The sequence below is a fragment of the Nyctereutes procyonoides genome, unplaced genomic scaffold (assembly GCF_905146905.1).
Source record: "Nyctereutes procyonoides isolate TBG_1078 unplaced genomic scaffold, NYPRO_anot_genome, whole genome shotgun sequence".
NCBI classification, from domain to species: Eukaryota; Metazoa; Chordata; class Mammalia; order Carnivora; family Canidae; genus Nyctereutes; species Nyctereutes procyonoides.
Window position 1 is genome coordinate 3,290,780 of NW_026575044.1, and position 13,956 is coordinate 3,304,735.

Consider the following 13,956-nt stretch of genomic DNA (forward strand, 5'->3'; position numbering starts at 1 on the left):
GGCTTTTCAACATTTCTGGTGGAGCATTAGATGGTACAAGATGAGTGGAGAGGAATTTAGCAGCACTTCACAAAACTAGACACGTGTTTACCCTTTGACTAGACAAGTCTATTTCTAGGAATTTACCTTTAAGACATACCTCCAACAATACAAGAAAAAAAATGCACAAATTTATCTAAAGAGCTATTCATTACAGCAAATCACAAAAGACTTAGTGAATAAATTATGGTACATCCCCACACTGTATGTACAATGAGAATTTAATGCAGTGGGACTCTGGTGTGCTTTAAAAAATAAGGATATGTCAAAACAGACAAATTTGTCTTTAAATAACCCACCAAACAAACTGGGGTAATGAAAAAAAAAGTATTATCAGTAATAGATCATAATATATTGAATTTTTAAAAATCCATAATCCCAAAGTGATTTTTTTGAAAAAACAGTAGGGACAATCCTCTTACTTATAAAATAACGTCAATTAATAAATGTAGAAGGAATGACAATTAAAAATCACTATTTTGTAGCTACATTTTAATAACTGATCAAGGCAAGAATCAATACTAAAACCACTGTAAGAAAGATTATTATGAAAGAGAATATTCACACAGTCTCAACATACCACTTCACAAGCAGCTTATTAACTGCAAAGGGTAAACATTCCTATACAATGGAGAGCTCAAACTTAACATCACCAGTAAGGAGACAAACTAACATCACATACCACAAAGTCACCTGTGGAGATTTCTTAGCTATAATGTTTAATTTTTATCTATTCATGAAGAAACAATCAGACAAATCCAAACTGAGAAACATTGTATAAAACAACTGTTCTTCTGATGTTAATACAATAAAACAAGTATCATCTCAATGTCTCAAAAGACCAAGAAGTTGGATAAACTAACCTAAAGGAGACTAAGGAAATATGACAACTGCATGAAATGATGGATGGAGCTTGGATTGAAAGAGGCAAGGCAGTGACAACAGCATAAAACAAGTGAGAAAATTTGAATATAGACCATATTCATATATATGTGCATGTATTGCATATATACACTGTCAAATAGAAAATCATGTATGTAATAGCATATAGATGACTGATCATTCCTGATAAATCGCCACCAACACTGAATTAATAACAAGTACTGAATCAGTGCTCCTAGGGAAATACGTGGTTAGGTTCCTTTGAGCCTCATGCCACATTTTCCTTAATTAATCAATACACAGCATTGTTTTATAGGTTTCTGTATAAAGACATATTTAATATATACTGTTGACTCATTAACATTGAACTCATGGCCAATTGCATTATAACTCGTGCCTAATGAAGCTCAGCTAACATTTTTTTCTCCGTAAGAAACATCCCAGGCTTCTTGTGCTTAGGAACACAAGACAGTATTTCAACATGATATCTGGGGACATTTTAAAACAGTGAAATCATTATAAAAAGCACAAAAATGCAAAAATGTGACACAAAATATACCATGAAAAAGATATAGTATGTTTACAGTATGAGAGCTGAAATAAGAAGTCAGCCTTGTTTATCTCAGCTGGTAATGTAAGTATTGATTTGTGTATTGAATGACTTAATTCTCTTCCACTCTGCTCATGTGCATGGCCATGAATGGAAGTATCAACTTAGGAATTAAAAATAAATTTCAGGGACACCTGAGTGGCTCAGCGGTTGAGCCTCTGCCTTTGGCTCAGGATGTGATCCCGGATTTCTGGGATTGAGTTCCACATCGGGCTCCTTGCATGGAGCCTGCTTCTCCCTCTGCCTGTGTTCTCTGCCTCTCTTTCTGTGTCTCTCATGAATAAATAAATAAAATCTTTTTAAAAAGTAATAAATAAATAAATAAAAATAAATTTCAATGAATAGGCAAATTTGCAAATATGAAATCCACAAGTAATGAAGATTAACTCCATATTCAATATTACTTATTTTTAAAAATAGGATAATGTTGTCTTAGTAGATATATGCCAAAGTATTCATGAATAAAGTGCATGATGCCTCCAACTTACGCTCAATTGTTTTAAAAAAAAATCTATTTGTGGATGTTTATTGTATTTTTTTTAATTTTTCTAAAAGTTTTTAAATTTTAAAACAAAGTTAAGAAAATATATTTCAACTTTATTTTAGGTTTGGTTTTAAGTATTTAGTGTATAACACAAACTGCCAAATTTTTATCAGAGAGTACCACACTAAATCATAACAAAAATTTGGAATGACTATTAGCAGCTATTTATCTTGACCACTTTGAATACTTAAGTCACTTCATTTTATTTAAGATTTAGGTTACTGAGTTACGGCCAAAATAAGGATTTGCTGAGTGCCATTAATTACTCCACAGTAAGCCTTACACATATAAAGCACATATAATTAGAGTCAAATAAAAAACAGGGTGGGGGGGTATCTTTTGCACCTATATCAACCAAAGCCAATTAAGAATAAAATTTGTCTGTTAAAAGGTATTTTAAATTCTTTCATTCCTCTCTTCAAGTTTAAGACACTAAGATCTGCAAGACTAAGGTATAAAAATAATACAAAGAATAATTAATGTAAAGCCTTTAAACAAAATAGGTGTCATGGCCTTTACCTCTGTCAGGTATTTTGACATGGTTTACCAAGTAGCTAACTATGTAAAAGTCACTGCATACAGTGTATATAGTAATTTCTTCATCTTTTGTCTTTGCTTTAGTCACATTCAGCAGACATTATTCTTAACGACTCATGATTTATCTCCACTTAACAGGGTTATGCATAGCTTAAGAAACAAAAGCACTCAATACACTAGTATGTGTATTGACATATCACATATTATTCACCTATTATTCACATATTGAGATGGATTTCTTTATGAAAATGATCAAGATTTAAAGAGCAAAAATTTTAAGCCTTTTCCTTTTAGACAAATCTCTTGATTTCAGATGTCCTCTTTCAAACTTACTACCCTTCCAGTGTTCTCCATCTTTATCTCAATGGCAGCAATATCCACCCACACAGTTGATCAAGTCCAAAACTAAAGAATCGTCCTTCATTTCTTTCCCTCATCCACTATATAAAATCCACCAGAAAATCCAGGTCTAAGATATATTCCAAATTACTTCTCATCAATTCAATGGCATTACCTTTGTCTAACCTACCATTCCTTTTCACTGAGATGACTCAATGGCCTCCTATCTCCCACTTCTGATCTTACTCAAACTCTACTCTCCAGATAGCAGCCAGAGCTTATCTTTTAAAAACGCAAATCATATCACCATGAATGTTTAATATACTCCAGTGAGTATTTCAATTACATTAAAATGTAAACTCATTAATATTGCCTATTAAGCCTACTATCTGACCACTGCCTACCATGTTAATTTCATTTTGAACCACTCTCCCCAATTTATTAATAGATAATTGTTGGAAGAACAGTACTCATATGTATATGATCAGTAATTTCAACAAAGGTCAGAATTTGTTTAGAATTGTTGAAACTGAACTATATAATCAATACAGATATGCATTCTACTGAAGGTAAATAGTAGTAAGATTGATTTTTTAAAAAATGATGTGCACTTGCAGTTACTATTTTTGGCAGCTGGATTTATTTTCTTCTCTGTGCTTTCTGTGAGTCAATGCATTATAATACTTATTTGTATTATAATACATATAATTATTATAACATAATACATATACATATACATATAATACATATGTATATAACATATAATACATTATAATGTTTAGAAAACATCTAAGAATAATGGCCTAGAAAGGCAGAAGTTGGTAGAGTAACTCAAAGATGTAAATAACATATTGATAAATGCAATTAGTTATAAATGTGAATGTGAACTAGTTGTAACATCTATGACTTTACTGATCATCAGGTTACTCTGGCTAAAGCTACCAGACCAAGCAGGTATCTCTTTCCTTTTCCATCATGTCACTTAAAATGCTTCCAAAACCTTAAGCTTGATCCAGGGTTATCCAGATAGAAGATGTTGGTTCTTCAATCTCTTGCTAAAAATCACTTCTCTCTAAACCTAACCCATACCCATATCTAAGGAATTGAATACAAAAATTCCTTGCCTGCCTTTTACTGTATTTATGGTGCACCTAACTATGTGACAGGTAATTTACTAAGTGTTGAGGAAACAAAAAAGAAAAAAACTATCATTTTCCCAAAGAAATCACTGTCTAATGGTGAGGAACATGCAAACAAACATGATATAATAATCTAATTATCCACAAAGTACAATGAGAACATAGAGGAAGTAGTGCCTACATTTGCCTAAGGCAATTAGAGAGGCATACCACAGCTAAGAGCCAAGACTTGAAGGATGGATTTAAATTTGCCAAGTAAGTGGGAGGTGTATTACAAACCAGGAGAACATCCCATGAAGAGAGAACAGTGCAAGCAAAAGAACAGAGTAAAGAAATCTGTTATGGTCTGAGAACTTATAGGTAGCTGGCGAGACCAAATCAAGAAAAATTTTGCATACTCAGTACACTCAGGATTTATTTTTATTTTTTTATTTTTATTTTTTTAGCCATTTTTTTAATTTATTTATTTATTTATTTATGATAGTCACAGAGAGAGAGAGAGAGAGAGAGAGAGAGAGAGAGAGGCGCGCAGAGACATAGGCAGAGGGAGAAGCAGGCTCCATGCACCGGGAGCCCGATGTGGGATTCGATCCTGGGTCTCCAGGATCGCACCCTGGGCCAAAGGCAGGCGCCAAACCGCTGCGCCACCCAGGGATCCCATTTTTTTTTTTAATATTAGATATCACAGGGTTGCCTTTCTTTGGTTTCATCTATACCTTGAGGAGGTGGACCTCTTGGGGGGGGGGGTGGTGACCCAGCATACCGGGGAGAGTCTGCTATAGAAATCCATACCTGATTTAGTTCCTGAGCTTTGCTTGTCTACCTTGACCTTCAAGGCCATCAAGACTAAAGCTTATATATGCTTGGATTGGCAAATACCTTCAGGGAGAAAGTGGCTTTCACGTTCACTTCTCTGGACTCGCTTTTCCCCTTCCATTTTGGACTGGTAATCCCTTATTATCAAAGGCAGTTACTTATTACTTTTAGGACAAATTTTTTAGGACAATTTTTAAAGTCTTTAATCAAGAATATTTTAGCTATTTTCAGTGGGAGATTGGTCCAAATACACTTGACTGTAATTATTGGAAAAAGGAACTTCGCTTTTTTTTTAAATTTTTTTTTAAATTTATTTATGATAGTCACAGAGAGAGAAAGAGAGAGAGGCAGAGACATAGGCAGATGGAGAAGCAGGCTCCATGCACCGGGAGCCCGATGTGGGATTCGATCCCGGGTCTCCAGGATCGCGCCCTGGGCCAAAGGCAGGCGCCAAACCGCTGCGCCACCCAGGGATCCCCGGAACTTCGCTCTTAACGAAGTTAAGAGACATACCACATATAAAATTAGGATGTGTTACCATGCATTAAATTAATCTTTCCGTGAACTCGCAGAACCTAAAAATAAAGTCAAACTTTAAGAACAGTTAATATTGGGACGCCTGAGTGGCTCAGCGGTCAAGCATCTGCCTTCAGCTCAGGGCGTGATCCCAGGGTCCTGGGATCAAGTCCCACATTGGGCTCCCTGCCTGGAGCCTGCTTATCCCTCCGCCTGTGTCTCTACCTCTCTCTCTCTTTCTCTCTCTCTCTCTTTCTGTGTCTCTCATGAATAAATAAAATAAAATCTTAAAAAAAATAAAAAAGAACAGGTAATATGTGACTCAGGATCAAAACACATTATTTTCCTATGTAATTAATCATCTATGTTTTAAAATTTTTTTAAATATTCCTATAGGATAGCAAATTTGGATCTATTAAGACAACTATATGAAAAAGATAAAGTCCTATATCCTAACTCTTTAGAAGTATTATCTGATTACTCATTTCTTAAACTGGAAATAAGAGTAATCACTTTTCAAATACACATTCCATTGGGAACCATGCATCAAAACGAATGTCCTTTTTCCAAAAATAAGAGTATAAAGAAGAAACAAGATCTTCTAAAACTTATTACACTGAGTATAGTCACAAAATAATTGAAAGTAGGGGCTTGGAGAGATAAGTGTACCCCTATGTTCAGAGCAGCATTAGTCACATCATCAAAATGATAGAAGTAACTCAAGTACCCACCGAAAGATAAATGGAAACAACATGTGGTATATACATACAACAGAACATTATTCAGTCTTAAAAAAGAAGAAAAACTGACACATGCTGCAACATGTTAAATGTTAAGGGCATCATGATAAATGAAATAGGCAGTAACAAAAAGACAACTATTATAAATGCTTATATGAGGTATTCAGAGTAGTCAAATTCAGAGACACAAAAAGTAGAATGATGTTTGCCAAGAGCTGCGGTGAGGGAAGAAAAAGGAGTTATTGTTTAATGGGTAGAGTTACAGTTTTGCAAGATAAAAATAGCTCTATAGCTAGATGTGGTGATAGTATCAACAATGTAAATATACTTAATGTCACTGAACAGAAATATTAAAAATTATTAAGATAGTTAATTTTATGTGTATTTTACTAGTTTTGTTTCAGTGAAGTTCTGCATCTTTTCAAAAACAAAAAGATTATTCCATTGGTGTCTAGTCAACTGCCATGAATACCATAAGCATTAAAATTCTGATAGTGGGGCGCCTGGGTGGCTCAAATGGTTAAGCATCTGCCTTCCGCTCAAGTCATGATCTTAGGGTCCTGGGATGGAGTCCCACATTGGACTCCTGAATCAGTAGGGAGTCTGTTTCCCCTTCCTCTTCCTCTCCCCCTGCTCATGCTCATGCTCTCTCCCTCTCTCTCTCTCTCTCTCTAGCCCTCTGTCTCAAAATGAATAAATAAAATCTTTAAAAATAAATTAATTAATTAAATTCTGATACTGACGGTCAAAAAGCATTCCACATATACATCATCCCAGGAAATGTCCTCTACTTTAAGGAAAAGATTGTTCTAGTACAATATAATGATTTATAAGAAACCAAAGGGTCATCCAGATGTATTTCTCACATATATATGGTCTTTGTCAATGGTTTTTGAAAATACTTCAGAGCCTACTTGTGTCTTAGTATTAATGAAGGTGACTTTTGGACCCCACCAAAGGGTGGGGACTGGTTGCTGGGAGTAATCATGAGATTAAAGAGTTGGAACTCAGGAGGGGAGAGGGGCTGGAGGATGAATCAGTCAATGAACGATTACTTAGTCAATCAGAACTATGTAATGAAGTCTCTATAAAAACCCAAGAGGCTTTTTGGCCTTTTTCAGAGCTTCCACTCTTAGGGAATCAGAATGCTCTTATGTGCCACCAAGCCAGGTCCCAAGCTCCACACTGGAATTTGGTACAGGCACCTTAAAAGTAATGGTAGTGGACCTAACATAAGTGGAATTTGAAAACATTGAGTTTCCCTCTACTAAGTCAGGGCATTAAGTAAAACTACCTCGGAAATAAAATTATGACCTTTCTTTTAATCAAAGATATCTCCAATATGAACCTCAATCAGGCTGAAAGACCTCTATTTTAATATCTTAACTGTTTAAACGTGGAAAAATAAGAAATATATGAATAATTTATTGTGTAAGATTGTTATTATTCAATAACAATTTAGTCTGCCAATCCACCAAGTTCTCACTGATACAAAAATAGATGTATAGTTTCTCCAAATATAGAGAAGAGTCAATAAAAATCAGAACATAATCCTAATTACATAATCCTAAAACTCAAATGATTTGCAGTTTATGGTATTAGATATCACAAAGCATTTCACTAGAGCCTAGATAATGTTTTTGCAAACTAATAATGTTTCTTAAACCACTTGGCTAAAAAGTAGATTTTGTGCACATGAAAGAAAAAAAAATCACACTGCTTTTTTCCCCCCAAAGAATGGTCTACTGAGGATAATGTTACCTTTGGCAATTTTACTCATGTGGATAAAATGAAGCATATTTCAATTTGCCAGAGTCAAAAGCTGGGTGAAATATACTGTTTCCTTAAGGAGATTCAGGGATAGGCATGTAATAACTTCCAAATCACATAACTAACTTGAGTGAAACAAGGATATTCTAATACAAATGCCCATTCCCATAATTATTTACAGTTTCTTAATTTCTAGCTTCTTAATTTTTCTCATTAAATTACAAATTTTTTAAGCCACTTTACCTTTCTGCTGTAAGGATTACTGATTACTAACTTGGTGTCATCTGAGCCAGATAAAATATATTCTCCAGTCTCATTCCAACAGATTGTATTAACCTAAAAAGAAAGCAAAAAATATACTTAAGTAACCTGGACATATAAATAAGTATGCACATCTTTCAGTTAACTGATGTTTCAAAATGTATATCACTAAGAATCTCGTGTTTACGGTAAGGGGTATTTCCCAGCTAACCTACTGAAAATACATACTGCCATTTAGCAAACACAATATTCTGTAAATTCACAATGAAATGTCTGAGTCATTAAGTTTTATTGTTTAAATTTATTTTAATTAATTCATTTTATACCCAGAGACATAAAACAACGCTTCCTAAAAAGAAAAAAAAATTAAAAGAACTTATTACAGAGCTATAGAGCTTTAGTAATCAAGACTGTCTGGTACTGTCATGATTACAGACATATAAATTAATGGAATGGAACTGAGAGTCCAGAATTAAACCCTTACATTTATGGTCAAGTAATTTTTGACAAAAGATCCCAGACCTTTCAATGGAGAAAAGAGTATTTTTTTTTTTTTTAACAAATGGTGCTGGGACAACTAGATATACCCAAGCAAAGGAATACAATATACAAAAATGAACTGAAAATGACCAAAAATCTAAATGTAAGTGCCCAAACTATAAAACTCTTAGAAGGAAATATAGATATCAATCTTTATGAAAACTAGTAACACAATGAATCACCCCTTCACACCCATTAGGATGGCTATAATAATATTTAAAAACAAAATAATAAATGTTAGCTAGTGTGTCAAAAAATTGTAACTCTAATACATTGCTGATAAGAATATAAAATTGCGTCACTAAACAGTTTGCCATTTCCTCAAAAACTGAAACAGAGTTAGCCCATGACCCAGCAACACCACAATAAGGGATATAATATCCAAGAGAACTAAAAACATGTAGTAAACAAAACTTGTACATAAAAGCTCATAGCTGCATTATACCTAAGAGCAAAAAGGGGAAGCAATCCCAACATTTATCAACTAATAAATTAATAAACAAAATATGACTATCCATTTGCTCATAACAAAATATCCATAAAATGAAACATTATTCAGCCACAAAATGAAATGATGATATTTTAAAAGTCTAGACTAGGCCTATCTGTAGAGAAAGAAAATAGATTTAGTGACTGACAACAGCTTGGCAGAGGGGGAATGGGAGTGAATGATAACTGGAATGGACTTTCTCAGAGGGTGAAAATATACTAGAATTAAGATAGTTGTGATAACTGTACAACTTTATGAATATACTAAAAAAACCACGGAACTGCATACTTAAAATGGGTAAATTTTATCGTATATGAACTGTATCTAAATTTAAAAAACAAAACAGACTTCCCCTTCAGGCAAGATGGAATAGCATGAACCAGATTTACTATCACATCTTAAACAACTAAAAAATAGAATATACATTGTTTTTTAAAGATTTTATTTATTTATTTAGAGAGAGTGAGCAAGAGAGAGCATGTGCACAAGCAGGGAGAGGGGGGCAGAGGGAGAGGGAGAAGAGAGAATCAGGCAGCCCCGGTGGCTCAGTTAGCACCGCCTTCAGCCCAGGGCCTGATCCTGGAGACCCAGGATTGAGTCGCACTTCTGGCTCCCTGCATGGAGCCTCCTTCTTCCTCTGCCTGTGTCTCTGTCTCTGTCTCTCTCTCTCCTTGAATAAACAAATAAATAAACTTTCTCTATAAATAAATAAATAATAAATAGATAGATAGATAGATAGATAGATAGATAGATAGATAAAGTGGACTTGTCTGACACAGAGTCTGACATGCAGCTTGATCTTATAACCCCCAAATCAACACCTGAGCCAAAATCAAGAGTCAGACCATCAACCAACTAAGCCACCGAGGAACCCTGAAGAGACTTCTTTTTAAGTACACAAAAAATATTTACCAATAAAGAAAATATTTATGGGCCATAAAAACAAATCTCAATAATTTTAAAAGATTTCAACGAATATAGAATATGTTCTCTGACCAAAATGGAATTAAGTAAAAATCATTAATACAAAGAAATATTTAGAAACTACAAAATAACAGATATTCAAAAAAGAAATTATCCTACAAATTAGAAAGTATTTTGAACTGAATGAAAATGAAAGCACAACATATCTCAATTTATGGGTTGCAGCTAAACTCTGTATTTAGAAACTTACAGCACTAAAATATCTGTATTAGGTAAGTAAGATAAAGGTTTCATATCAATGCTCTCAGCCTCCAATCAAAAAAATTATAAAAAAGAACAAATGAAACCCAAAGTCAGCAGAAGATTGGAAATAATGAGTATCAGATCAGAAATCAATGAAAAAATAGAAAACAGAAAAACGAGGGGGGAGGAAGTAGACACACAAAAACACTAGAAGCTGGTTCTCTGACAAGACAAAAATTAATGAACATGTAGCCTGACTAATCAAGAAGAAGAAAGGAGGCGGGGAAACATGGAGACACACTACCAATATGAGGAATAAGAAAGATGACATCACTAACTATACATTCTACAAATACCTAAACATTAAGGGAATACTAGGGTCAACTTTATGGCAATAATTCAAAACTGACAAAAATCCTTTAAACACACATACTAAACAAAATTTACTCAATACATAGTCTGTTTTTAAGGCTTGCATTTAGAATTTTCCACAAAGAAAATTCCAGGCCCAGATGGCTTTACTGGTGAACTTTGCCAAACATTTTTTAAAAATAAATAATGAGAATTCTGTACCATTTCTTCAGAAAATTAGAGACAATATAAGTACTAGAAAAATAAGTGAGTTTAGGAACTTTGTGAGATACAGATGAATATGCAAGATTAGACAGGACAGAGAATTAAATCCACAACATGATATCACTAGATACCTACTAGAATGTCTAAATGTATTTTACACTTAATCTTAGCCAAAAGACTGAGAAGTGATCTCTAAATATCTTTTTTAATTATTATATCAGACCTAAAGGGAGAAACAAAGAACAAAAACAATGGTAGCTGCTTTCAATAGCCCATTTTCAACAATGGATAAATCATACAGAGAAAATCAATAAGAAACATTAGAACTGAACTACATTTTAGATCAAAATTTAGACATATATGAAACAGTCCATCAAACAGCAGCAGACATTCCTCAACTGCACACTGAACATCCTCCAGAATAAATCATGATTGATCACAAAACAAATATTAGCAAATTTTAGAAGAATTAAATCTTTCTGACCACAATGGTTTAAGACTAGAAATTAACAGCAAGAAAACTGGAAATTTCACCAAGATGTGGAAATTAAATAACATACTCTTGGCAGTATGTGGGTTCAAGAAGAAATAAAAAAAATCTCAAAATAAATGAAAATAGAATTAAAACATATGGGATGCAGCAAAAGCAGTTATAAGCAGGGATTTTATAGCAATAAATGCTTACGCTAAGAAAAAAGAAAGACCAGTGAGCCACCCAGGCATCCCTGTTTTCCTATTCTTTATTTCGTTTATTTCTGCTCTGATCTCTCATATCTCCTTTCTTCTTCTAACTTTGGACTCTGTTTTTCTCTTTCATTAATGTGCTAAGTTCTGTTTTTGAAAAGATAAACAAAATTGGCAAACCTTTAGCTAGACTTACCAAGAAAAAAAGAAGACACAAATAAATAAAAATTATAAATGAAAAAGAAGATATTACAATTGATAACAAAATACAAAGGATTATAAGAAAATACACTGAACAGTTATACACCAATAAATGAGACAACCTACTAGAAACATATAACCTACCAAGACTAAATAAATCACAAAAAAAAAATTTTAAAATCCAAATAGGCCAAAAACAAATAAGGAGATTCAATCAGTAATCACAGACCATTAAAAACCAACCAAAAAAGCCCAGGACCAGATGGCTTCAGGAGCTTTAATTATTCACCGAACATTTAAAGAAGAATAAACACCAATCCTTCTCAAACTCTCCGAAAAAGTGAAGAGGACACATGCCCAAACTCATTTTCTGAGGCAAGCATTACCATGATACCAAAGCCAGATAAGGTACTATAAAAAAAGAAAACTTCATGTCAATATTCCCTGTGAATATAAATATAAATATTCTCAACAAAACACTAGCAAATCAAATTCAACAGCACATGAAAAGGATCATACACCATAAACAAGTGGGGTGTATCTCTGAGATACAAAGATGGTTCAGTATACACAAATCAATAAATGTGATATTCCACATTAATATAATGAATAAAAATCATATGATCATCTCAATATATGCAGAAAAACATCTGATGAAATTCAGCATCTTTCATGATAAAAAATTCTCAAGAAATTGAGTACTGAAGGAACATATCCCAGCATAATAAAGGTTGTATATGATAAGCCCATAGCTAACATCATACTCAATGGTGAAAGGCTGAAACTTTTTCCTCTAAAATCAGGAACAAGAAAATAGTAATAAATAACTCTTATCTCTTTTATTTAACACAGTATTAGAGTCCTGGCCAGAACAATTAGGCAAGAAAAGGAATAAAAGGCATCCAAATTGGAAATGATGAATACTGAAGTAATACAATACAGATGACATGATCTTATACATAGAACACCCTGAAGACTACCAAAAAGCTCTTAGCACTAATAAATGAATTTAGTAGTTTCAAGATACAAAATCAACAAATATCAGTTACATGTCATGTCTACACACTAACAATACACTATCTGATGCTGAGTTACAAAAGCATCTAAAACAATAAAATACTTAGGGATAAATTTAAACAAAGAGGTGAAAGATCTGTACACTGAGATCTACATAATACTGATGAAAGACAATGAAGACACAAGTAAATAGAAAGATATGCCAAGTTCATGCATTGGAAGGCTTAATATTATTAAAATGTCCACACTACCCAAAGCCATCTATGAATTTAAGGCAATCCCTATCAAAATTCCAGTAGCATTTTTCTCAAAAAAAAAAACAAAAACCTTAACTTTGTTACGGAACCATAGAAGACTCCAAATAGCCAAAGGAATCTCGAGAAAGCAAAACAAATCTGGAGGCATCACACTTCCTGACTTAAACTTATTACAAAGTCACAATAATCAAAACAGTATTGGCATAAAACCGGACTTACAGATCAATGGAACAGAATAGAGAATCCAAAAAATAACACATACATATATGGTCAATTAATTTACAACAAAGGATCCAAAAATACTTGGTGGGGAAAGCATAGTTTTCTCGGTAAATGGTGTTTGGAAAACTGGATGCTCACGTGCAAAATAAAATAAAATTAACTTGAAATGTTTTGAATGCTTAAACATTAAACCCGAAACTATAAAACCCCTAGAAGAAAACAATGAAAAACTCCTTGACCTTGGTCTTCGCACTGATTTTTCTGGATATGACACCAAAAGCGCAAGCAACAAAAGCAAAAATGAACAAATGGGACTACATCAAATTTAGAAGCTTCTGCACAGCAACAGAAACCAACAAAATGAAGAGGAAACCTACAGAATGGGAGAAAATATATGCAAACCATATATTTGATAAGGGGTTAATATACAAAATATATAAAAGGAGCTCCTATAACTAACAAAAAAAATCATAAATAATCTGATTTAAATATGGGCAAAGGACCTATATAAACATTTTCCAAAAGTACACATAGTCAAAAAATACATGAAAAGGTACTCAACATCACTCATCATGAGGGAAATGCAAATTCAAACCATACTGAGATGTC

At 33.5% G+C, this 13,956-nt stretch overlaps 1 protein-coding gene across 8 annotated transcripts in view; it reads right to left on the reverse strand.

The window, feature by feature from the left end:
• The window catches only part of DCAF6 (DDB1 and CUL4 associated factor 6), a 131,379-nt gene that overhangs the window by 97,717 nt on the left and 19,706 nt on the right, over positions 1-13,956 (reverse strand). For all 8 annotated transcript variants that reach the window (XM_055323980.1, XM_055323979.1, XM_055323978.1 and 5 more), the window contains exon 3: positions 8,176-8,268. In XM_055323980.1, the coding sequence (XP_055179955.1) occupies positions 8,176-8,268 (93 nt within the window). The remainder of the gene's footprint in view (positions 1-8,175; positions 8,269-13,956) is intronic.